This window comes from Staurois parvus, unplaced genomic scaffold, assembly GCF_062004578.1.
Source record: "Staurois parvus isolate SC_StPar_1 unplaced genomic scaffold, SC_StPar_1.0 ptg001594l, whole genome shotgun sequence".
Classification (NCBI taxonomy): domain Eukaryota; kingdom Metazoa; phylum Chordata; class Amphibia; order Anura; family Ranidae; genus Staurois; species Staurois parvus.
This window is the reverse complement of record NW_028319390.1, coordinates 1,765-26,478: the sequence shown is the minus strand read 5'-3', so window position 1 is coordinate 26,478 and position 24,714 is coordinate 1,765. Positions and strand designations below refer to the sequence as shown.

General features: G+C 50.1%; 1 protein-coding gene across 1 annotated transcript in view; it reads right to left on the bottom strand.

Annotated features, from left to right (window-relative positions):
* The window catches only part of LOC149435151 (ubiquitin carboxyl-terminal hydrolase 5-like), a 38,901-nt gene extending 15,206 nt beyond the window's left edge, over positions 1 to 23,695 (bottom strand). The window contains exons 1-10 of the mRNA XM_089662972.1: positions 23,643 to 23,695; positions 19,761 to 19,845; positions 18,664 to 18,789; positions 15,843 to 15,996; positions 13,329 to 13,503; positions 13,146 to 13,234; positions 6,666 to 6,857; positions 4,952 to 5,095; positions 2,023 to 2,168; positions 278 to 434 (exon numbers count right to left, since the gene is read on the bottom strand). Coding sequence (XP_089519098.1) covers positions 278 to 434; positions 2,023 to 2,168; positions 4,952 to 5,095; positions 6,666 to 6,857; positions 13,146 to 13,234; positions 13,329 to 13,503; positions 15,843 to 15,996; positions 18,664 to 18,789; positions 19,761 to 19,845; positions 23,643 to 23,695 — 1,321 coding nt within the window. The remainder of the gene's footprint in view (positions 1 to 277; positions 435 to 2,022; positions 2,169 to 4,951; positions 5,096 to 6,665; positions 6,858 to 13,145; positions 13,235 to 13,328; positions 13,504 to 15,842; positions 15,997 to 18,663; positions 18,790 to 19,760; positions 19,846 to 23,642) is intronic.
* Positions 23,696 to 24,714: the final 1,019 nt, after the last annotated feature.

Below are 24,714 nucleotides of genomic sequence, written 5' to 3'. Positions count from 1 at the left end.
ATTTTGGGGTTGATTTACTAAAACTGGAAAATGCTAAATCTGGTACAGCTGTACATAGTAGCCAATTAGCTTCTAACTTTAGCTTGTTCAAAAAAAGCTTTTAAAATAAAACCTGGAAGCGGATTGGTTCCTATGCACAGCTGCACCAGATTTTGCACTCTTCAGTTTTAGTAAATCAACCAAATTGTCTCTAAACGTTGCTCATGCAAACAACAGAGCAGACGGGGCTGTGAAGGTGATTAGTGATGGACGATGAAAACAGGCACCAAACACTCACGGCCATTTCCATCTTTCACTCGAGGTCCAGCAGCTGGGAGGCTCTCTGAGACCGATTCAGCAGCAGATCGCCCCTCGGACAGATCCATGGCAGCTTCAGCATCTAAATCATCAATGTGGGAGAAGATCCAATCCACGGCTCGTTCGAGGTTGTTGTTCTAGGGAGAGGAAAACAAAATGGAAGATAAACAGGAGGGAGCTAATGGAGAGAAAAGAAAAGGAACAGAGAGGGTGGCCTAAGGACTTATTCCATCTTTACGACATTGCTTCAAGCGGAGTTCCGCTCACTCTGTAAAAAAATAAAAGTCACTTACCTGTCCCACGATTCCGCATTGCCCCCGCCGCAGCCCGTTTCACCGGCCGTCCTGTATTCCATCTTCAGTGTGGGCACCTGGCTGTGACAGCTTAAGGCTTCACAGCCGGGTCCCCACCACGCATGCGCGAGTAGCGCTGCACTTCCTGAATGGCCCCGTCGTCTTCTGGGACCTGTCACATGTCCCACAAGACTTTGGGGAGGGAGGGCGGAGGACAACTTCCATTTCCGATCACCTAGGTCAGTGGTCGGCAAGTCGCGGCTCGCGAGCCACATGCGGCTCTTTACATGCTTTAATGTGACTCTTCTGTGTGCCGGGCGCCCGCTCCCCTCCCTCCTCTCGGGCGGCCGGCCCAAAAGTCAGGACTCTGCAGCTAGCCCAGCAATGGGCAAACTACGGCCCGGCGGACCTTTTAATCCGGCCCGCGGAGCGTGGCAAACATTGGCTGTCAGGATGTAGGCGGGGCAGCGTGACAAACTCCTCTCCTCTCACAGTCCGCCCTGAAGACCGGAACGGCACGGGAACACGGCGAGAGGAACGCGCGGAGCAAAGGTAAGTGAATTGACACAATATGGGGAATGAATTACTATAGGGGGGATGAATTACTATATGGGGGATGAATTACTATATGGGGGATGAATTACTATAGGGGGGATGAATTACTATATGGGGGATGAATTACTATATGGGGGATGAATTACTATATGGGGAATGAATTACTATAGGGGGGATGAATTACTATGGGGGATGAATTACTATATGGGGGATGAATTACTATATGGGGGATGAATTACTATATGGGGGATGAATTACTATGGGGGATGAATTACTATATGGGGGATGAATTACTATATGGGGGATGAATTACTATATGGGAGATGAATTACTATGGGGGATGAATTACTACATGGGGGATGAATTACTACATGGGGGATGTATTTTCAGTTTTAAAAATGTGGCTCTCAAAATAAATTTCAATCGTGGTTTTGGCGAGATTTGGCTCAGTTGAAAAAAAAGGTTGCCCACCACTGGCCTAGGCGATTGCAGTGGAAGTGGGAGCGGGTACCTGTCAAATTCGGTCACCCGAATTTGGGGAGCGGGGGACTAATCTTTAAAGCGGAGGGACATATCGCACCACCGATCCCCGTGCACCCCCGGTGCTGCACACTTGCGGTTGGAGTGGGAGGACGTCATATGACGTCCTCCCAGAACCAGAGAATCACCTTGCGCCTGTCATTACCTTATATGGTGGGCGGGAGGTGGTTAAGGAAGGAAGGAAAATAAAACAATGGAGGGATCGTGGATTAGCGCACACATGGCTGTAAACGTATTCTGTAGAAGTGAGGGACGTTACTGAAATTAAAATGGAATTTAGGTGGATAAGGAGACAATAGGTATAGTAAAAGCACAATAGCTGCTATGGAAGACTCACCGTAGATCGAAGTGCTCTCACTGCCTGATCTTGAGAGAAGCCCATGGATATGATGGTAGCTATGTGCTCCTCTGAAGGAGGGTCTCCTCCTGTGGTGACTGAAGATGGTGCGCTAACTCCTGATAAAACCAGCGGCTGAGCAAAGTCTGCAGGGAGATGGTGAATAAAGCAGATTTAGATGATATCCTGGGATGTGAGCTAGCACCACACATCACCCTGCCTGTGCTTATAGAAATGATGAGAATGGCACACTGAGGATCTCGGAGCTTTGCCATGATAGGAATAATAGATCTAACAGCTCAGAACTCTACTGTGATAGGAGTGACAGACCTGACATCTTAAAGTGGTTCTAAAGGCTCAAGGTTTATTACCATCATGCAGTCCATGCATAAAGGTAAAAAACCTTATGTGTACAGCATCCTCCCAACAGCCCCACCTCGATCCAGCGATGTGCACTGGAGTCTTGGCTATCCTGGGACTCCCTCTTCTCACTAGCTGACAGAAGCGGGAGCCATTGGCTCCCAATGATGTCAATCACAGCCAATGAGAAGAGAGAGGGGGTAGGGCCGAGCTGCGGCTGTGTGTGTGAATGGACACTGCAACAGCAGGTGCCCCCATAGCAAACTGCTTGCTGTGGGGACACCTGACAGGAGGGAGGAGCCAGGAGATCCGGGGTGCTCTGTGCAAAACCACTGCACACAGCAGGTAAGTATAGACATGTTTGTTATTTTTTTCTTAAAAATAATAAACTTGTAGAATCACATTTCTGCTGTGATAGGAGCGATAGACCAGACATCTCAGAGCTCTGCTGCGATAGGAGCGCTAGACCCGACATCTCAGAGCTCTGCTGTGATAGGAGCGATAGACCCGACATCTCAGAGCTCTGCTGTGATAGGAGCGATAGACCCGACATCTCAGAGCTCTGCTGTGATAGGAGCGATAGACCCGACATCTCAGAGCTCTGCTGTGATAGGAGCGATAGACCCGACATCTCAGAGCTCTGCTGTGATAGGAGCGATAGACCCGACATCTCAGAGCTCTGCTGTGATAGGAGCGATAGACCTGAACATCTCAGAGCTCTGCTGTGATAGGAGCGATAGACCTGAACATCTCAGAGCTCTGCTGTGATAGGCGCAATAGACCCGACATCTCAGAGCTCTGCTGCGATAGGAGCGATAGACCCGACATCTCAGAGCTCTGCTGCGATAGGAGCGCTAGACCCGACATCTCAGAGCTCTGCTGCGATAGGAGCGATAGACCCGACATCTCAGAGCTCTGCTGTGATAGGAGCGATAGACCCGACATCTCAGAGCTCTGCTGTGATAGGAGCGATAGACCCGACATCTCAGAGCTCTGCTGTGATAGGAGCGATAGACCCGACATCTCAGAGCTCTGCTGTGATAGGAGCGATAGACCCGACATCTCAGAGCTCTGCTGTGATAGGAGCGATAGACCCGACATCTCAGAGCTCTGCTGCGATAGGAGCGATAGACCCGACATCTCAGAGCTCTGCTGCGATAGGAGCGATAGACCCGACATCTCAGAGCTCTGCTGCGATAGGAGCGCTAGACCCGACATCTCAGAGCTCTGCTGCGATAGGAGCGCTAGACCCGACATCTCAGAGCTCTGCTGCGATAGGAGTGATAGACCCGACATCTCAGAGCTCTGCTGTGATAGGAGCGATAGACCCGACATCTCAGAGCTCTGCTGCGATAGGAGAGATAGACCCGACATCTAAGAGCTCTGCTGTGATAGGAGCGATAGACCTGACATCTCAGAGCTCTGCTGTGATAGACCTGAAATCTCAGAGCTCAGCTGTGCTAGACCCGACATCTCAGAGCTCTGCTGCGATAGGAGTGATAGACCCGACATCTCAGAGCTCTGCTGCGATAGGAGCGATAGACCCGACATCTCAGAGCCCTGCTGTGATGGGAGCGATAGACCCGACATCTCAGAGCCCTGCTGTGATAGGAGCGATAGACCCGACATCTCAGAGCTCTGCTGTGATAGGAGCGATAGACCCGACATCTCAGAGCTCTGCTGTGATGGGAGCGATAGACCCGACATCTCAGAGCTCTGCTGTGATAGACTTGAAATCTCAGAGCTCAGCTGTGATAGACCGGACATCTCAGAGATCAGCTGTGATAGGAGCAATAGACCTGACATCTCAGAGCTCTGCTGTGATGGGAGCGATAGACCCGACATCTCAGAGCTCTGCTGTGATAGGAGCGATAGACCTGACATCTCAGAGCTCTGCTGTGATAGGAGCGATAGACCTGACTTCTCAGTGCTCTGCTGTGATAGGAGCGATAGACCTGACATCTCAGAGCTCTGCTGTGATAGGAGCGATAGACCTGACATCTCAGAGCTCTGCTGAGATAGGAATGATAGATCTGACACCACAGAACTATTTTGCAATAGGAGTGATATACCTGACATATGTCTGCTGCGGTAAGAGTGATAGACCCAACATCTTAGATCTCTGCTATGATAGGAGTGATAGACCTGACGTCACAGAGATTTGCGGTGATGTATGTGGAATACCTGACATCCCAGAGCTCTGCTGTAAAAGGAATGATAGACCCGATATCTCAAAGCTTTGCAGTGATAGAATTTACACACCCAACATCTCGGAGCTCCGTTGTGATAGGAGTGAAACCCCACAACTTAGAGCTCTGCTATGATAGGAGTGACACAACCTGACAATTCAGAGCTCTACTCCCGTAGGAATGATAGACCTGATGTCTCAGAGCTCTGCTGTGATAGACTGGATATCTCAGAGCTGCAGTGATAGGAGTGATAGACCTAACATCACAGGGCTGCTGTGACGGGAATGACAGACCTGACATCTCAGAGCTCTACTCTGACTGCATAAGGTGCTATAAGAGGGCCTCAAGTTACATAATCTTTTCCCTGGACTATCCTTTACCTGGGTCATCCATATGTGACATCACCCACGTCATGGCTGCTTCTGCTCCACTATTGCCCGTGTAATATACGGCTTTGCGACACGCTTCAGCCGGGAATCCCATCTCTACCAGCTGTGTGACCACTGACTCATCCAACATTGGAGCTGCGATGAAAAGGACAGTATGGAGTGAACAAGTGTGGAGGAACAGGGGAAAGGAAGACCCAGCATTCAGGGAGAGATGGCAGGACAGGTCAGATTTACAGATTCTAGGAGGAGAGGAGCAGGGAGCCCACAGGCAGACCCCCTCCCCCTATACACACACACACATGGGTCATGTACAGAAAAAACACCCTCACATACAATGATAATACATTCATACCCAAACAGAAGTAGCACAAAATATAATGGGGGTGAGATAGCAATCCTAGGTGGCTGTGTGCAGATCTCACTGGTGACATGGAGACTGGGGAGTGAGATGTGTACACTGGAGTGCAGGTCTCACCTGCGACATGGAGACTGGAGAGTGAGGTGTGTGTACTGGAGTGCAGAATTCATCTGTGACATGGAGAGTGAGGTGTGTGTACTGGAGTGCAAAATTCATCTGTGACATGGAGACTGGGGAGTGAGGTGTGTGTACTGGAGTACAGGTCTCACCTGTGACATGGATACTGGAGAGTGAGGTGTGTACACTGGAGTGCAGAATTCATCTGTGACATGGAGAGTGAGCTGTGTGTACTGGAATGACAGACCTGGATACTGGAGAGTGAGGTGTGTGTACTGGAGTACAGAATTCATCTGTGACATGGATACTGGAGAGTGAGGTCTGTGTACTGAAATGACAGACCTGGATACTAGGGAGTGAGGTCTGTGTACTGGAATGACAGACCTGGATACTGGGGAGTGAGGTCTGTGTACTGGAATGACAGACCTGGATACTGGGGAGTGAGGTCTGTGTACTGGAATGACAGACCTGGATACTGGGGAGTGAGGTCTGTGTACTGGAATGACAGACCTGGATACTGGGGAGTGAGGTCTGTGTACTGGAATGACAGACCTGGATACTGGGGAGTGAGGTGTGTGTACTGGAATGACAGACCTGGATACTGGGGAGTGAGGTCTGTGTACTGGAATGACAGACCTGGATACTGGGGAGTGAGGTCTGTGTACTGGAATGACAGACCTGGATACTGGGGAGTGAGGTGTGTATGCTAATGTTCAGATCACAAAGGATAACATGGATACTGGGGAGAGAGCTGTGTATGCTAGTGTGCAAATCTTACCAGTGACATGGATACTGGGGCACGGGATGTGTACATTAGTGAGCATATCTCACTGGTGTCATGGATTATGGGTAGTAAGGTGTGTATGCTAAAGTGCAGATCCCACTGGTGACGTACACAATGGGGACTGAGCTGCGTATACTTTTTAAACATTTTTTGTTTGTTTGGTCTAATAAAAATAAACAAACAAAGCACTTGCGAGGTGCAATGTCCCCCCTCCAGTGACACCCTCTATTACGATTTCTTTTGAGTTTCTGTCCTGTGGTCTAAGCCACTACGCCACAATGGCTAACAGTTACTTGGCTAGAACAGAAAATGTTCCTAACACATTTTTGGGGACGAGGGACCGATTGAAAACTACATACACGGCTACCTCTGTCACTCACTCAGCACGCAGTCACCCGCCCCCTCAGACAGCAGTCACATGATCCACAAGAGGCGGAAACACTAACATGTCGGAGAGGAGAAGTGAGGGGAGCAGTACGAGTCGTCATCATCGTTGCCATAGAAACCAAGGCTACCTTTGGGCTCGTCTGGGGTCACCAATGGGGGGGCAACGTCTGGAAGCTCCTCCTCACCCTCTTGCAAACCCCCACCGCGAAACTTGGACAGGTCCAGCTCCTCCGGGACATCAATAGAAACATCTGAGTAGGGAGAAGAAAAGAAAATACTGAATCAGACAAGTATTACCCGCCGACTCAGTGACTGTCACTATTGGCTCTGTAGTCCTATCCGTCACTAAGCACACAAGGATGACCCCATCAGTGCGCTTACTGCTCCTTCACTTTCCAATCAGCAGGACAGGGCGGGGGAGATGACCAAGGAAGCAGAAGCTGCCCTTTCCTAAACTCACTCAGATCGATTTACGATCATTTTTTTTGGTCATTTTTGATTCCCCAACCCCCCTCCCACACACACACTTTAAAGCAGAGTTCCACTCAGTCTGTAAAAAAATAAAAAGTCAGCAGCTACAAAAACTTTATTCCAAGCGCCGGCATCTTCAATGTGGGCACCCGGCTGCGACAGCTTGCGGTTTCACAGCCGGGTGCCCACTGCGCATGTGCTAGAAGCGCTGCGCTTCTTGAATGTCCCCGTAGTCTTCTGGGACCTGTCACGTGTCCCACAAGACTACGGGGAGGGAGGGGGGAGGACAACATCCGCTGGCGATCGCAGCAGAAGTGGGAGCGGGTACCTGTCAATTTTGGGTACCCGCTCCCCAGAGGTGCCAATCCTTAATGGGGAGCGGGGGACCAAGCTTTAAAGCAGCGCTTCCCCTTTTGGGTGGAACTCCGCTTTAAACTACCCCTTCACTTGCCTAAATAGTGGGTTGTTTCCCCCTGCACAAATGTGTTGTGGTTTCAAAATATCGCAGCTTTGCCCACACACAGCCAGGTTATCTGTCTACTAGTCCCATCTGCCACTGCAGCATATAGGACTTGCAGAAAGTGCACCGGCTGATCCCTGACCAATGAAATTCAGGGGCACTTCCTCCAGCCAGAGCATAGGGGAAGAGTCTGCAGGAGCCTGAGCATTGCGCCTGCGATGCGCTGATCACGGTTGCAATGCTTTGGAAGGCTAAATGCAAACATTTAATAAAAATATTTAAAAAAAAATATTGTATCAATGTGGATGCATTTATTACATTTTTGCAAAATGCAGACTGTGGGGGAGATTTACTAAAACTGCATAGTGCACAATTTGGTGCAGCTCTGCATGGAAACCAATCAGATTCCAGGTTTTACTGTCAAAGCTTAAAGTGATTCAAAAGGCTTATTTAACCCCTTGCCTACCGGGCACTTCTACCCCCTTCCTGCCTACAGAGCACTTCTACCCCCTTCCTGCCTACAGGACACTTCTACCCCCTTCCTGCCTACAGGGCACTTCTACCCCCTTCCTGCCTACCGGGCACTTCTACCCCCTTCCTGCCTACAGGGCACTTCTACCCCCTTCCTGCCTACAGGGCACTTCTACCCCCTTCCTGCCTACAGGGCACTTCTACCCCCTTCCTGCCTACAGGGCACTTCTACCCCCTTCCTGCCTACAGGGCACTTCTACCCCCTTCCTGCCTACAGGGCACTTCTACCCCCTTCCCGCCTACAGGGCACTTCTACCCCCTTCCCGCCTACAGGGCACTTCTACCCCCTTCCCGCCTACAGGACACTTCTACCCCCTTCCCGCCTACCGGGCACTTCTACCCCCTTCCCGCCTACCGGACACTTCTACCCCCTTCCCGCCTACAGGACACTTCTACCCCCTTCCTGCCCACCGGACACTTCTACCCCCTTCCTGCCTACAGGGCACTTCTACCCCCTTCCTGCCTACCGGACACTTCTACCCCCTTCCTGCCTACAGGACACTTCTACCCCCTTCCTGCCCACCGGACACTTCTACCCCCTTCCTGCCTACAGGGCACTTCTACCCCCTTCCTGCCTACAGGGCACTTCTACCCCCTTCCTGCCTACCGGGCACTTCTACCCCCTTCCTGCCTACAGGGCACTTCTACCCCCTTCCCGCCTACAGGACACTTCTACCCCCTTCCCGCCTACCGGGCACTTCTACCCCCTTCCTGCCTACAGGGCACTTCTACCCCCTTCCCGCCTACAGGACACTTCTACCCCCTTCCTGCCTACAGGGCACTTCTACCCCCTTCCTGCCTACAGGGCACTTCTACCCCCTTCCTGCCTACAGGGCACTTCTACCCCCTTCCTGCCTACAGGGCACTTCTACCCCCTTCCTGCCTACAGGGCACTTCTACCCCCTTCCTGCCTACAGGGCACTTCTACCCCCTTCCCGCCTACAGGGCACTTCTACCCCCTTCCCGCCTACAGGGCACTTCTACCCCCTTCCCGCCTACAGGGCACTTCTACCCCCTTCCCGCCTACAGGGCACTTCTACCCCCTTCCCGCCTACAGGACACTTCTACCCCCTTCCCGCCTACCGGGCACTTCTACCCCCTTCCCGCCTACCGGACACTTCTACCCCCTTCCTGCCTACAGGACACTTCTACCCCCTTCCTGCCCACCGGACACTTCTACCCCCTTCCTGCCTACAGGGCACTTCTACCCCCTTCCTGCCTACCGGACACTTCTACCCCCTTCCTGCCTACAGGACACTTCTACCCCCTTCCTGCCCACCGGACACTTCTACCCCCTTCCTGCCTACAGGGCACTTCTACCCCCTTCCTGCCTACAGGGCACTTCTACCCCCTTCCTGCCTACAGGACACTTCTACCCCCTTCCTGCCTACCGGGCACTTCTACCCCCTTCCTGCCTACCGGACACTTCTACCCCCTTCCTGCCTACCGGACACTTCTACCCCCTTCCTGCCTACAGAACACTTCTACCCCCTTCCTGCCTACCGGACACTTCTACCCCCTTCCTGCCTACCGGACACTTCTACCCCCTTCCCGCCTACAGGACACTTCTACCCCCTTCCTGCCTACCGGGCACTTATACCCCCTTCCTGCCTACAGGACACTTCTACCCCCTTCCTGCCCACCGGACACTTCTACCCCCTTCCTGCCTACTGGACACTTCTACCCCCTTCCTGCCTACAGGACACTTCTACCCCCTTCCTGCCCACCGGACACTTCTACCCCCTTCCTGCCCCCCGGACACTTCTACCCCCTTCCTGCCTACTGGACACTTCTACCCCCTTCCTGCCCAGGACAATTTTCAGCTTTCAGCGCTGTCACACTTTGAATGACAATTGCGCGGTCATGCAACACTGTACCCATATGAAATTATCATTTTTTTGAGACAGATAGAGCTTTCTTTTGGTGGTATTTAATCACCTCTGGGTTTTTTATTTTTTGCTAAACAAATCAAAAACCACTGAAAATCTTGGGGAAAAAAAAATGTTTTTTCTTAGTTTTTGTTATAAAATTTTGTAAAGAACTGATTTTTTTCCTTCACTGATGAGCGCTAATGAGGCTGCAGTGATGGGCACGGATAGGCTGCACTGATGGACACTGATAGGTGGCACTGATGGGCATCACTGATGGGCACTGAAAGGCAGCACTCATATGGCATTGATAGGCGGCACTGTCAGGCAGCACTGACTGGCACTGTTAGGTAACACTGAAAGGCAGCTCAGATGGGCACCGATATGTGGCACTGATGAGCACTGGCAGGTGGCAGTGATGGACACTGACAGGTGGCACTGCTGGGGCTACACAGATCATCAGGGCACACTGATTATCAGTGCCCTGATGATCAGTGCCCTGATGATCAGTGCACATGTCCTCTCTGAGGAATGACGATTACCGGCTCTCCTCTCCTCTGTCAGCGTGACAGCTCGTGAGGAGAGAAATGCTGACAACCAGCATGTCAGTATTTACATGTGATCAGCTGTGATTGGACACAGCTGATCACATGACCGAGCCGACATTTTTGGCTCTTTCCGTTGATCGGTGATCCGCTGTGTCTGGGACAAAGCGCACCACCGATCGCCGTGCCGCGTGCTCCCGGAGCCGCGCATGCGCGGTTAGAATGGGAGGACATCATATGACATCCTCCTGGAACGAGAGAACCGCCTTGCACCCGTCATTTCCTTATATGGCGGACGGGAGGCGGTTAAAAGAAAAAAAAATAAATAACAAAACATGTCTATAGTTACCTGCTCTGTGTAGTGGTTTTGCACAGAACAGCCCAGATCCTCCTCTTCTTGGGTCCCCGTGGGCGCTCCTCGGCCCTCCCTCCTGTCAGGTGCCCCCACAGCAAGCAGCTTGCTACGGGGGCACCCATTGCTCAGTGTGTCCATTCAGACACAGAGCTGCGGCTTGCCCCCCCCCCTCTTTTCTCATTGGCTCACTGGCTGTGATTGACAGAAGTGGGAGGCAGCGGCTCCTGCTCTTGTCTCAGCCAATGAGAGGGAGTCCTGAGATAGCCGAGACTCCAGTGCACATAGCTGGTTTGAGAAGGGGCTCACGTGAGTATTAGGGGGGGCTTGGCGGGATGCTGCACAGAGAAGGTTTTTAGAATGCATGAAGGTAAAAAACTTGAGCCTTTAGAACCACTTTAATTGAACAAGCTGAAGTAAAAAGCTGATTGGCTACCATGCACAGCTGCACCAGATTTCGAGTGCTCCAGCTTTAGTAAATCTCCCCCTATAACAAAGAAATAGTGCAGCGCTTAAATCAATAGTCCTCAGTTATTCCCGATCAGTGGATGTTCCTCAATACGGAATGTAAGAAATGCCCACTCACCAGAACCGCACTTGATACAGTGCAGTGTATGATTGTTATTCCCTGGTGTCACTGGAAGTGTACATCTAGTTCAGCACTTGGAAGAGTATCCCTCTTTAGATCAGACAGGTCCAGGATCACAGCAATTAAGGCTGCCAAGAGGGCAGGACAGAGTTTCAGGTGACATGGATCCTCCCTCCATGCAGTGTGCTGGGCTGTGATCAGTGTTCTGGAGTGTGCAGACAATATATACGTAGCCTGGAAAAAAAGTAAATCTAAAGCAGCCACCACATCTAAGAACTGTACCCTTTTTTTCAGAAGCTGTGTTTCTCCGATTCCATCCAGAGTGGGAGGTTTCTATTTGCTGCAAAAGCAACACCCACACATCCCTTAAGGGGAACTCTGTGTCGGAGCCTTAATTGCTGTGATCCTGGACCTGTCTGATCTAAAGAGGGATACTCTTCCAAGTGCTGAACTAGATGTACACTTCCAGTGACACCAGGGAATAACAATCATACACTGCACTGTATCAAGTGCGGTTCTGGTGAGTGGGCATGTCTTCCATTCCGTATTGAGGAACATCCACTGATCGGGAATAACTGAGGACTATTGATTTAAGCGCTGCACTATTTCTTTGTTATTATTTATTGAGGTTTTACTGGTTGCCTTGAGTGTACAGCTGCTGAACTGATTAGCGCTCACTTCTTTACTCTGTTTAAATCTCCCCCTATGCCTTTAACTACCTGCCGACCACAGATAGCCGAATGACGGCTTCACTGCGGCCGGCCAGTTCTGAGTGGACGTCATATGACGTCCTCCCAGAACGCGCTCTCCACCCGCAAGTTCCGCCCACCTGTGCCCAGCAGTGCGCCCACTAGCTCCGCCCACCTGTGCCCAGCAGTGCACCCACCTGTGCCCAGCAGTGCACCCACCTGTGCCACTCTGCAGTGTCACACACCTGTGCCCAGAAGTGCCACCTACCTGTGCCCAGCAGTGCCACCCACCTGTGGCCACCCACCTGTGCCCACCAGTGCCACCCACCTGTGCCCACCCAGCAGTGCTGCCCACCAGTGCCACCCAGCAGTGCCCAGGGGTTGTGCCAGTCAGTGCCGCCAGTCAGTGCCCAGCAGTGATGCCAGTCAGTGCCGTCTATCAGTACCCATCATCAGTGTCACCTATCAGTGCCGCCTATCAGTGCTGCATATTAGTGCCGCCTATCCGTGACACCTCATTAGTACTGCCTATCAGTGCCCTTTAGTGCTGCCTATCAGTGCCGCCTATCAGTGCCCATCTGTGCTGCCTCATCAACGCACATCAGTGAAGGAGAAAAAATACCTGTTTGAAAAATTTTATAATAGAAACAAAGAAACTTTTTTTTTTCAAATTTTTTGCACTTTTTTTTATTTATAGCGCAAAAAGTAAAGCGCCCAGTGGCGATTAAATACCACCAAAAGAAAGCTCTATTTGTGAGAAAAAAATGATCAAATTTCATATGGGTACAATGTTGCATGACCGCGCAATTGTCAATCAAAGTGCGGCAGCGCTGAAAGCTGAAAATTGGCCCGGTAAATAAGGGGGTATAAGTGCCTGGTAGGCGAGGGGTTAAAGGCAACCTGAGAAAACAAGGAAGCTGACACTGTTGACCTCTCATTCTGCAAATGCTAGTTGCTTGTCTGTCACTGATCCACAGCATCAAGATGCCTTTAATAATGTGGCTTGACATTCACCCCACCATCATCATCCTTACCCAACTTCTTAGGTACCCAGTCAAGACCGAATGTGAATTTCTTTATCTGAATAACAAGATAATCTGGGAATGAGGCAAATCGTGATGTCCTGTAAGGAGACACATAAAATTACAATTATGAAAAAAAAAAAAAAACAGATAACTTTATTGGCAAATAATACAGAACTTTTTGAGTCCTCTTACTTAAGTGCTGTTGATTTGGCCTGCAGGGCGGCGCTCCAAAACTCGTCCAACTGTTCTGGGGCCGCAAAAGCCTCGAGGCAGGACGTGAAGGGGATCCGGGCCCGTACAAGCTCTGGTGGGGGGCGGTGATCCTGCTCTGCCTGCAGCCTGGCCTGCTCATAAGCTGCTAGTTCCTCTGTGTTGCAGAAAAAGAGAGTAAAGCAAGTCCTTGTAAGAGATCTATAAAGATATTGTTTGTAATTCTATTTCTATAGCGCTCTTCCCTCCAGGAACTCAAAAGTGTTTTACCTGCTGAAGGGGCAGATGGTGACGCAGCCATTTTGGGCTTGCTCAGTAGCATATCATACTAGTGTTCATTTTCTTTTTTCTTTTTTTTTTTGACAGGAGCCAATTTGTGGCAAAACCGCAGATTCTAGGGAAACCCATCCACGCACAGGGAAAACATGCAAACTCCATGCAGGGGGTGTGTGTGTGTGTTTTACTAAAACTGAAGCATGCTAAATCTGGGACAGCTCTTCATTGAAACCAATCAGCTTCCAGGTTTCACTGTCACAGCTTAATTAAACAAGCTTGAGGCTGATTGGCTACCTATCATGCACAGATTCTGAGTGCACCAGTTTTAGTAAATCTCCCTCATAGTGTACTGAAGTGATAACCCCATGTGCAACCATATGAAGCACATCTCTGCAATGCATGTGCATTTCCCCATGTTTTATCCATTTAAAGACACTGCAAGTACAGAAAGATACTTGTTGATCTGCCAGAAATGAACTCAGCTTTCAAAGTGTTACTAAACCCAGGACCCCGCATTCACTATATCTGGTCTCCCCAGACCCCGCATTCATTATATCCGCTCTCCCCGGACCCTGCATTCACTATATCCGCTCTCCCTGGACCCCGCATTCACTATATCCGCTCTCCCCGGACCCTGCATTCACTATATCCACTCTCCCCGGACCCCGCATTCACTATATCCGCTCTCCCCGGACCCCGCATTCACTATATCCGCTCTCCCCGGACCCCGCATTCACTATATCCGGTCTCCCCGGACCCCGCATTCACTATATCCGGTCTCCCCGGACCCCGCATTCACTATATCTGCTCTCCCCGGACCCCGCATTCACTAGATCCGCTCTCCCCGGACCCCGCATTCACTAGATCCGCTCTCCCCGGACCCCGCATTCACTAGATCTGCTCTCCCCGGACCCCGCATTCACTCTATCCGGTCTCCCCGGACCCCGCATTCACTCTATCCGGTCTCCCCGGACCCCGCATTCACTCTATCCCGTCTCCCCAGACCCCGCATTGACTATATCTGGTCTCCCCGGACCCCAAATTCACTATATCCGGTCTCCCCGGACCCCGAATTCACTATATCCGGTCTCCCCGGACCCCGCATTCACTCTATCCGGTCTCCCCGGACCCCGCATTCACTCTATCCTGTCTCCCCAGACCCTGCATTCACTAGATCTGGTCTTCCCGGACCCCAAATTCACTATATCTGGTCTCCCCGGACCCCGAATTCACTATATCCGGTCTCCCCGAACCCCGCATTCACTATATCCGCTCTCCGCGGACCCCGCATTCACTATATCCGGTCTCCCCGGACCCTGCATTCACTATATCTGGTCTCCCCGGACCCTGCATTCACTATATCTGCTCTCCCCGAACCCTGCATTCACTATATCTGGTCTCCCCGGACCCCGCATTCACTATATATGCTCTCCCCGGACCCTGCATTCACTATATCCGCTCTCCCTGGACCCTGCATTCACTAAAGCTGGTCTCCCCGGACCCTGCATTCACTAAAGCTGGTCTCCCACAGTACACACAACATTGAAATGCGATTATTTTAGTAAATATAAACTGCTAAATACCTTTTCCCATCAGTGGTATATATCATTCTTGTGACTTCTATTAGTGTCCAGCCGAGCACATGTTAAAGTTTGTAGGAGCAGTTTTCATTCTGCTCTAGGAGTCTGCAGGACCCCTGACCTCTGTCTGGACAGTGCTGATTGGCCCTCTGCATGCTTTACTGCCTACATAGACTGATTTTACAATTGTGGGTTTAGTAACACTTTAATATTCTGTTGTGGTCTGACAGTACACAGCATTTTATGGACTGAAAAGCGTCAGCCCTGCCCAATGCCTTTTGCTAAAACTCAACCACTCCCACTGTCTCTTTAGGCACAGCACAGACAGGAACTGATATGTAGTCTTAAGATATGAATAGGAGAGGCTAAATAGTTTCTTTGAAATAGCACGGGAAGTGTGCAAGGGGCATAGGACAGCTCAGAATTTCTGACAAGAGAAAATAATTTTCTTTTGCAAATGTAAGAGATACTTTCAATGGTATATGTAACAGATCAAAAGGGAACAAATTACAAATGTTCATAAACATCTTACATAAACGTAGAGAATAAAAAAAAAAAAGGATTATAAAACCTGCCACCAAAGCATTACAGTTTCCATATACCAACAATGACTTTCAAACCACAGAATCCCTTCACATACCTTTATTTAATGCGGCCTCCATGGGTACCGGAAGCTGCAGGATATACTCCACCCTTTGTGTGTATTTGACTTTCTGAGATGCCAAACACTTAATCTTTTCCTCCACCAGAAAACGGAATACTTCGTTGGGATTAGTTGAGCTGCGGCAGTTTCTCTGCAGAAAAAGACAACTTGGACTCAATCAGTCAGACAGACATGGGAGGTTACCGTATTTTTCGCCGTATAAGACGCACCTGACCATAAGACGCACCTAGGTTTTAGAGGCAGAAAACAGGAAAAAAAAATTCTGAACTTATGGACTGCAGACACAGTACAGGAGATGACCAGAGACTGCGGACAGCACAGGGATGACCAGAGACTGCGGACAGCACAGGGATGACCAGAGACTGCGGACAGCACAGGGATGACCAGAGACTGCGGACAGCACAGGGATGACCAGAGACTGCGGACAGCACAGGGATGACCAGAGACTGCGGACAGCACAGGGATGACCAGACACTGCGGACAGCACAGGGATGACCAGACACTGCGGAAAGCACAGGGATGACCAGACACTGCGGACAGCACAGGGATGACCAGACACTGCGGACAGCACAGGGATGACCAGAGACTGCGGACAGCACAGGGATGACCAGAGACTGCGGACAGCACAGGGATGACCAGAGACTGCGGACAGCACAGGGATGACCAGACACTGCGGACAGCACAGGGATGACCAGACACTGCGGACAGCACAGGGATGACCAGACACTGCGGACAGCACAGGGATGACCAGAGACTGCGGACAGCACAGGGATGACCAGAGACTGCGGACAGCACAGGGATGACCAGAGACTGCGGACAGCACAGGGATGACCAGAGACTGCGGACAGCACAGGGATGACCAGAGACTGCGGACAGCACAGGGATGACCAGAGACTGCGGACAGCACAGGGATGACCAGAGACTGCGGACAGCACAGGGATGACCAGAGACTGCGGACAGCACAGGGATGACCAGAGACTGCGGACAGCACAGGGATGACCAGAGACTGCGGACAGCACAGGGATGACCAGAGACTGCGGACAGCACAGGGATGACCAGAGACTGCGGACAGCACAGGGATGACCAGAGACTGCGGACAGCACAGGGATGACCAGAGACTGCGGACAGCACAGGGATGACCAGAGACTGCGGACAGCACAGGGATGACCAGAGACTGCGGACAGCACAGGGATGACCAGAGACTGCGGACAGCACAGGGATGACCAGAGACTGCGGACAGCACAGGGATGACCAGAGACTGCGGACAGCACAGATGACTGCTGACCTTTGGGGAGGTGGATAGCGGGTACATGAATTTGACAGGTACCCGCTCTTACTTCCGCAGAGTTTTTGTTTGATCTTACCTGTTCCTTGATCTAGCCGCGCGCTGTCTTCCCGGCTTCTGTAATGGCGCTCGGCATGACAGCCGGGTGCCCAGTGCGCATGAGCGAGAAGCACTTGCGCTTTGTGATTGGTCCGGCGGCTTCTGGGATCTGTCATGTGTCCCAGGTGCCGCCTTACCATTCACAAAAAGCACCGCTTCTTGCGCATGCGCACTTGGCACCCAGCTGTCATGCCCACACTACAGAAGCCGGGAAGACAGCGCGCGGCTGGATAGAGGAACAGGTAAGGTCCCGCTGCAGAGCTGAGCGGCCGGCCCGGTATTCTGACACGGCCGCGGTGGAAATACCGGATTGGCCGCTCCATATTCGCTCTATAAGACGCACTGACATTTCCCCCCCAGTTTTGGGGAAGAAAAAGTGCGTCTTATACGGCGAAAAATACGGTATTTATTTCTGGGGTGAAAAGCAGCAGCCTTGTGGCTACTAAGGAACAGCAAACCCCAGCCTTCAGTGGTAAAGGTTGACTGGTAGGGAATGCTGGGATGTGGGAAGTACGGTCTGGTTCTAATTCAGTCTGCTGTTGAAGAACTCTATAGTCCAGCCATTCTCAACCAGAGTACTTCTAGAAGTTGCTAAGAGTTCCATGAGCTGTGAACGCACAACTGATGGAACCTATTTTTGGGACCAATAGCACTTCCTTGGCGCACAGCCCCCCCAACACTGCAGCTGGCAAGAAGAGAGCCGATTTGCTAGCAAGCATCTATCTCCAGCTCCCAGCACTTGCATAGGGCAAGCACCAGCACGAGAGAAGCAGAGGGAGGTGTGTCAGTCTCACCTCTCTCTCCTAAAAATCACAAAAGATGGTTCATTCCCTTTAAGACCACCGACAATGAAGTATGACTGTGACGGGATTGACTTTGGGTGGGGGGCCCATGAAACACAGCTCACTTTAGAGAGGTGGGAAGACCCCTGTCTCAGCTCCCCATATCCCTCTTATGTGTAAGTCACCCTGTGCCTGTTAGGGGTGCAGGGTGAAATGTTCTGATATTGTGTAGACATGTATAGGTGGGGGTTGTTCATTGTTTAATGCCATGTGGTTGTATCCCATTGTTCTATTGTGTGTCTTGCTTGGGAGCAAACTATTATGGGATGTACGTGTTTGTGTATTGGCTTGGTGGGGGGGGTGTTTCTGGCAGCCCTTCCCCCTGATGGGACTGCCTGCTGATGTGTTTCTTGTTACTGGGTGTGTATTGCCCCACCCTGCGTATATATCTTGTCTCTGTGTTAAAACAAAGCAGTCTATTTCCTTTTTTTTTCAAGACTGGTCTCGTCTAGTCTCGTATGGCCAGCGGTGGGGTCCGTGGACGGTGTTGGACAGGGAAGCGGGAGTCTAACGGAAATACCCAAGTGCAGTCGGGGTCCAGTTCCGTTACAATGACCATATCGCAGCTCACCTCTACCATGTTGATAAAGTGCAGAAAATACTCCTGGGCATCCTGCTGACGGTTGGTTGAAAATTCAGGGTGTCCCTTGCCGATAAGTGACTTGAACATCCGTGGTGCAATTCCGTCCTGTATGCCCTGCAGAAAAACACGTTAATGTAGGCGGTGCAGAAAGAGACAGACTAGGATATACATATACCAAAGGCACACCAGGGCACACATACCAGTGGTACAGAGAGCGGCAGAGACCTGAGAAAGAGAGAGAGCTAGTGGACTGCACGAGGGAGGCTAAGGCACAGGTCCCAGAGAGAGATAATGGTCTGCATAAGGGAGGCTAAGGCACGTACCCCAGGGAGAGAGCTAGTGGACTTCACAAGGGAGGCTAAGGCGTGGACCCCATAGAGAGAGCGAGTGGACTTCATGAGAGAGGCTAAGGCGTGGACCCCATAGAGAGAGCTAGTGGACTTCATGAGAGAGGCTAAGGTGTTGACCCCATAGAGAGAGCTAGTGGACTTCATGAGGGAGGCTAAGGCTTGGACCCCAGAGAGCTAGTGGACTTCATGAGAGAGGCTAAGGTGTTGACCCCATAGAGAGAGCTAGTGGACTTCATGAGGGAGGTTAAGGCTTGGACCCCAGAGAGCTAGTGGACTTCATGAGAGGCTAAGGCTTGGACCCCAAAAAGAGAGCTAGTGGACTGCATGAGAGGCTAAGGCTTGGACCCCAAAAAGAGAGCTAGTGGACTGCATGAGGGAGGCTAAGGCATGGGCCCTGAGCCAGAAGAGTTAAGGCAAGTGGGAAACACGGATCTACTTTTACAAACATATTGTGTATTTCTCATATAGTACACGGTTTCCCATATGTAACCTTTGTGTAGGTATGGGTATGTGTAAGCCATAAGATCTGTGATAGCTTGGTTTGCTGACCAAACTGGTGAGGCTGAGCGTCTGAGCACTGTGAATGCAATTCTAGGCTTGCAGTCTTAGTTCTGCTGTAACTGTGCATGCTGAGGAAGACACCACGGCACCAGAAACCGTACTTGACAGTGGCTGGCCAGTTCCCATACTACAGAATGTTATACAACTCATGATATGCATCTGCTATAAACCTACCTTCTGCTCCTGTCCACCATCGCCCTCCCGATCCACTGCTGGCTTTGAATACTCTCCAGACAACAAACCATTGCCCAGTTTAGCTCTGTTGGAAACAATAAATGGTGTGTTCTTTGAAACAGATTCACTTAATGTCACAAAACAATACACTATGCTGCAAAAACCTTGTAGACACCTGACCATTACACCTATAGGATATTCTTGGACATCCGAATCCAAAACCATGGCCAGTAACATGGATTTGGCTCCCCTCTGACGTTTTCCACAGCCTTTTTGTGAATAGCTGTGGGATTTGTGTCTATTTAGCCAAAAGAGCATTTCTGAGGTCAAGTACTGATGGCATTCCAATTCATCCCAAAGGTGTTCAGTAGGGTTGAGGTCAGGACACTCGGGTTCCTCCACACCAAACTGGTCAAACCGTGTCTTTATGGAGCTGGCCTTGTACAGACGGACACAGTCATGGGAAGCAAACAATTGTTCAAAATGTATTGGTAAGCTGCAGTATTTTTATTTATTATTATACAGTATTTATAAAGCGCCAATAGTTCGCTCAGCGCTGTACATTACAAAGGGGGACAGAACATGTGACAGAACAATACCAATACAATGCAAAACATGAGGGGATCGAGGGCCCTGCACTTTCGAGCTTACTATCTAGGAGGGAGGGGATGGTGGTACAGGAGGAGATAGCTGTGGGGGATGGGGTGGTAGGCAGAGTGGAGGAGGTCGGCAAATTAGCAGGGGGTGGGGTAGGCTTCCCTGAAGAGATGGGTTTTCAGGGTACGCCTAAAGGAGAGAAGAGTAGGTGATAATCTGATGGGTTGGGGCAGGGAGTTCCAGAGGATGGGTGACACCCTGGAGAAGTCCTGGAGGCGGGCATGGGAGGAGGAGACCAGGGAACTAGAGAGAAGGAGGTCTTGTGAGGAGCGGAGTGTGCGTGTTGGGCGGTACTTGGATATTAGGTCGGTGATGTAGTTCGGGGCAGTATGGTGGACGGCTTTGTACGTCAGTGTTAGGATTGTGAATTTGATCCATTGCGCAATCGGAAGCCAGTGGAGGGATTGGCAGAGGGGGGTGGCGGAGATGGAGCGGTTGGAAAGGTGAATGAGTCTGGCTGCCGTATTTAGGATGGACTGAAGCGGGGATAGTCTGTGGTGAGGCAGGCCGGTGAGAAGGGAGTTGCAGTAGTCGAGTCGTGATATGATGAGGGAGTGGATGAGCTGTTTAGTGGTTTCTGGGGTTAGGAACGTGTGGATTTTGGCGATGTTGCGGAGGTGGAGTCTGCATGAGTTTGGTAAAGATTGGACTTGGGGCTGCAAGGATAGGTTGGAGTCCAGAATGACACCAAGTACTCTGGCCTGTGGGGCGGGTTTGATGGCGGCGTTGTTGGATGTGATGGAGAAGTCAATGGGGGGTGGTGTCCGGGCTGGGGGGCGAAGACAAGAAACTCGGTATTAACGACAGTATTAACAGAACCCTTCACTGGAAACACCTGAACTCAATTATTTGGAGGGGTGCACATATTTTTGTCCATATAGTAAGAGTGATTGTCGGGTTTTCATGAACAGAAACTTAGGCTGGCCATACATTATACAATTATCTTCCAATTTTCTGACCAATTTCCTTTAGATTTACCTTCAACTGTGTAGTACAAGGGCCTGCCTAATTGGATACAACTGAAAGTGTTGTTTAGGTTTGTCCTCCTATTATATGGTTTTTGGTAAATCTAAACCAAAAATCTCCAGATAATTGTATAATGTATGGCCAGCCTTAGGGGTTGATTTACTAAAACCGGAGGGTGCAAAATCTGGTGCAGCTCTATGTAGAAACCAATCAGCTTCCAGGTTTTATTGTCAAAGCTTCATTGAACAAGCTGAAGTTAGAAGCTGATTGGCTCCCATGCACAGCTGCACCAGATTCCGAGTGCTCCAGTTTTAGTAATTCTCCCCTCAAGCGTTTTCTTTGTTTACACCAAAGAACGCATTCAAAGCTCGACTACATCAAAAGCTGTTTTTTTGTTTCTTTATTTTTGGAAAGGGTATGGAAGAGGTACAACCTCTGTCAGGTTTTTACTGCTAGATGTCTCATCACTAAAGGAAATTTCCCCTCACTTCCTGTTGCATTGTCAAGGACAGGAAATGAGGTGAAATCTCTGCAATGAAGACACAGGTAGCACCAAAATGAGATGTCTGTCTTACCTGTAAAATCCATTTCTAGGAGTACATCAGAAGGCACAGAGCAGCGTCATTAATCCTTACGTTTACTGAACCTGTAGGTAGCGGCATAACCCTTTTCATGAGGATTAGACGTTTGGGATATCCCCAGCTAATCTTAAAACTATCCTCTTCTAACACCTATGCCAAGTAACCTGTGAGAGAAAGATGTATATACAGTACTTTTTTAGGCCCTTCTGGTCCCATCACATGATCTGGGTCCCCTGTGTCAGACTCATCCACCAACCGCTCCACATCCGCCACCCCCCTCTGGCCAATCCCTTCATTGGCTCCCGATTGCCCAGCGCATCAAATTCAAACTGCTAACCCTGACTTACAAAGCCATTCACAACGCCGCCCCAAACTACATAACCGACTGAAACCCAAATACTACCCTACCCGTGCCCTTCACTCCTCACAGGACCTCCTACTCTCTAGCTCCCTGATCTCCTCCTCCCACGCTCGATTGCAGGACTTCTCCAGGACTTCCCCCATCCTCTGGAATTCCCTACCCCAATCCATCAGACTGTCACCTACCCTCATCACCTTCAGGCGCACCCTGAAGACCCACCTCTTCAGGGAAGCCTACCCCACCCTCACCTAACAGCTGACCTCCTCCACGCCTCCCACCACTTCATTCCCCACAGCCATTTCCTCCTGTACCACCATCCCCTCCCTCCTAGATTGTAAGCTCGAAAGAGCAGGGCCCTCGAACCCCTCGTGTATTGTATTGTTTCTGTTTTGTCTCATGTTCTGTCCCCCTTGCTATTGTACAACGCTGAGCAAACCCTTTGGCGCTATATAAATACTGTATAATAATAATAATAATGGCAGCTGCACTGGGAGAGGAAAGAGCGCCAACAACGGATGGGCCATAGGAGCCTAAGGGTGACGTCACCGGTCCAAGCTTTACTAGTTGTTGTCAGAGCGCTCTCCCCTGTCTAACAAAGGCGATCTTATAACCGGACCAGAGCGGGCTGATAATAAGAAATTTATACATCCTTCTTATGCAGGTTAGGTATCATGGGTGTTAGCAGAGGAGAGGACAGTTTCCAGATTAGTTTGGGTTATCCCACAATTCTATTTGAACCCCTTAAAAGGACAAGTTCACCTTTTAGACAAAAATAATAAATGCTAATTTTTTTGCAGGTAAAAAAATGTGCATTATTTTTGTCTCCGGCAGACCTGTCCGAATATCTGCTTGCCGTACGGCAGGGGTGTCAAACTGGCGGCCCTCCAGCTGTTGCGAAACTACAAGTCCCATCGTGCCTCTGCCTTCGGGAGTCATGTTTGTAACTATCAAAACTGTCAATCTTGCAATGCCTCATGGGACTTGTAGTTTGGCAACAGCTGGAGGGCCACCAGTTTGACACCCACGCTGTACGGGATGTCTGAACAAGCAGATATTCTGACAGGAAGCTTCAATGAACTACCACGGCATTCCACAGCGTTGTGGTAGTTCATTGAAAACTACAAACCGACAGCCGCTAAGGCTGTCGGGACTTGCAGTTCATTCACGGAAGTCCATGAATTAATGATGTTGCCGTGTGGGCGGAGCCCCCCATATGGCTGCGCTGTTTTCAAATTTGACAGATAGTACAGGGAGAAGTTTCCCGTACTGTCAGAGGGAGGGGAGAGGTGGCGCCAGCAGCTACGTGGAACATGTTACATGTTCCATCCTAATAACTTGTTCCCAAAGTTGAACTTATCCTTTAACGCCATGCCTCTTGGCCTTTAAAGAGGCTCCTGATGCTGGGAGGCAGGGAGGGGTTTGCGGTCATGTGACCGTCATGATTGGCTGTTACATGACCGGAAAGCTGCCGATCGCAAGTCTCCCGATTGGGAGCTTTCCGTTCGGCGCCGGTAACTGTGCACGCAGCGCGCGCTCGGGAACAGGTCTATTTACATATGGGTACGCAAATATGCAGCCTCTCTGCGTCAAGGCCCACCTGTCGAGAGGTTGTATATTTGTGTCACCTGGAAGTAGAAATACGCCCGCTTGTCACGGAAGTTGAACTAGGCACCGGAACTGGCGCCGATGTGAGCTTTTAATCCCCCAGAGCTCCTCCTGGTGACCATTCCTGTATCCAGAAGAGGTTTACACTCACATCCTTAAAGAGGACCTCCGGGTGTAGAGCCACCCTGATGTTATTCATCTACACTGGGCTGTTCTCTCCAGTACTACCTTAAAGAGGGATTCCGGGCAGATCTTCACGGATTTATATACTGTGCATTATCCATGCGTGTCATGAGGGCGCATTTTACCTATTTGTTTGCCGCTCACATAGACTGCTGAATAACATATTACCAGTAAGAACGGTGTCACCTTGGGCTGCATTTTTAATATATATATTATATATATATATCTATATCTCTATATATCTATCTATATAGATCTATATAGATCTATATAAATATATATATATATATATATATATATATATATATATATATATATATTATGCTGTTACACAGTTAATATTTATGTTAATGTACATGAGAGTTCATATAGTTTATTTTTTGTACCATTTTCTATGGACATTTCTATAGTTAGTAATGCTGCCATCCAGTGGTCTTATTTGGTATACACTTTGTTTTTCATGTTGCCTCCCTGAGATCTATGACACAGTTCCTTTGTATATGAAGCTCCTCCCTTCTTCTTGAGTTCAGCACTTCCTGTGTCATGGATGCAGCTAACAGACCACATGTAACAGGGACACATGTATTCTGCATAGTACGCT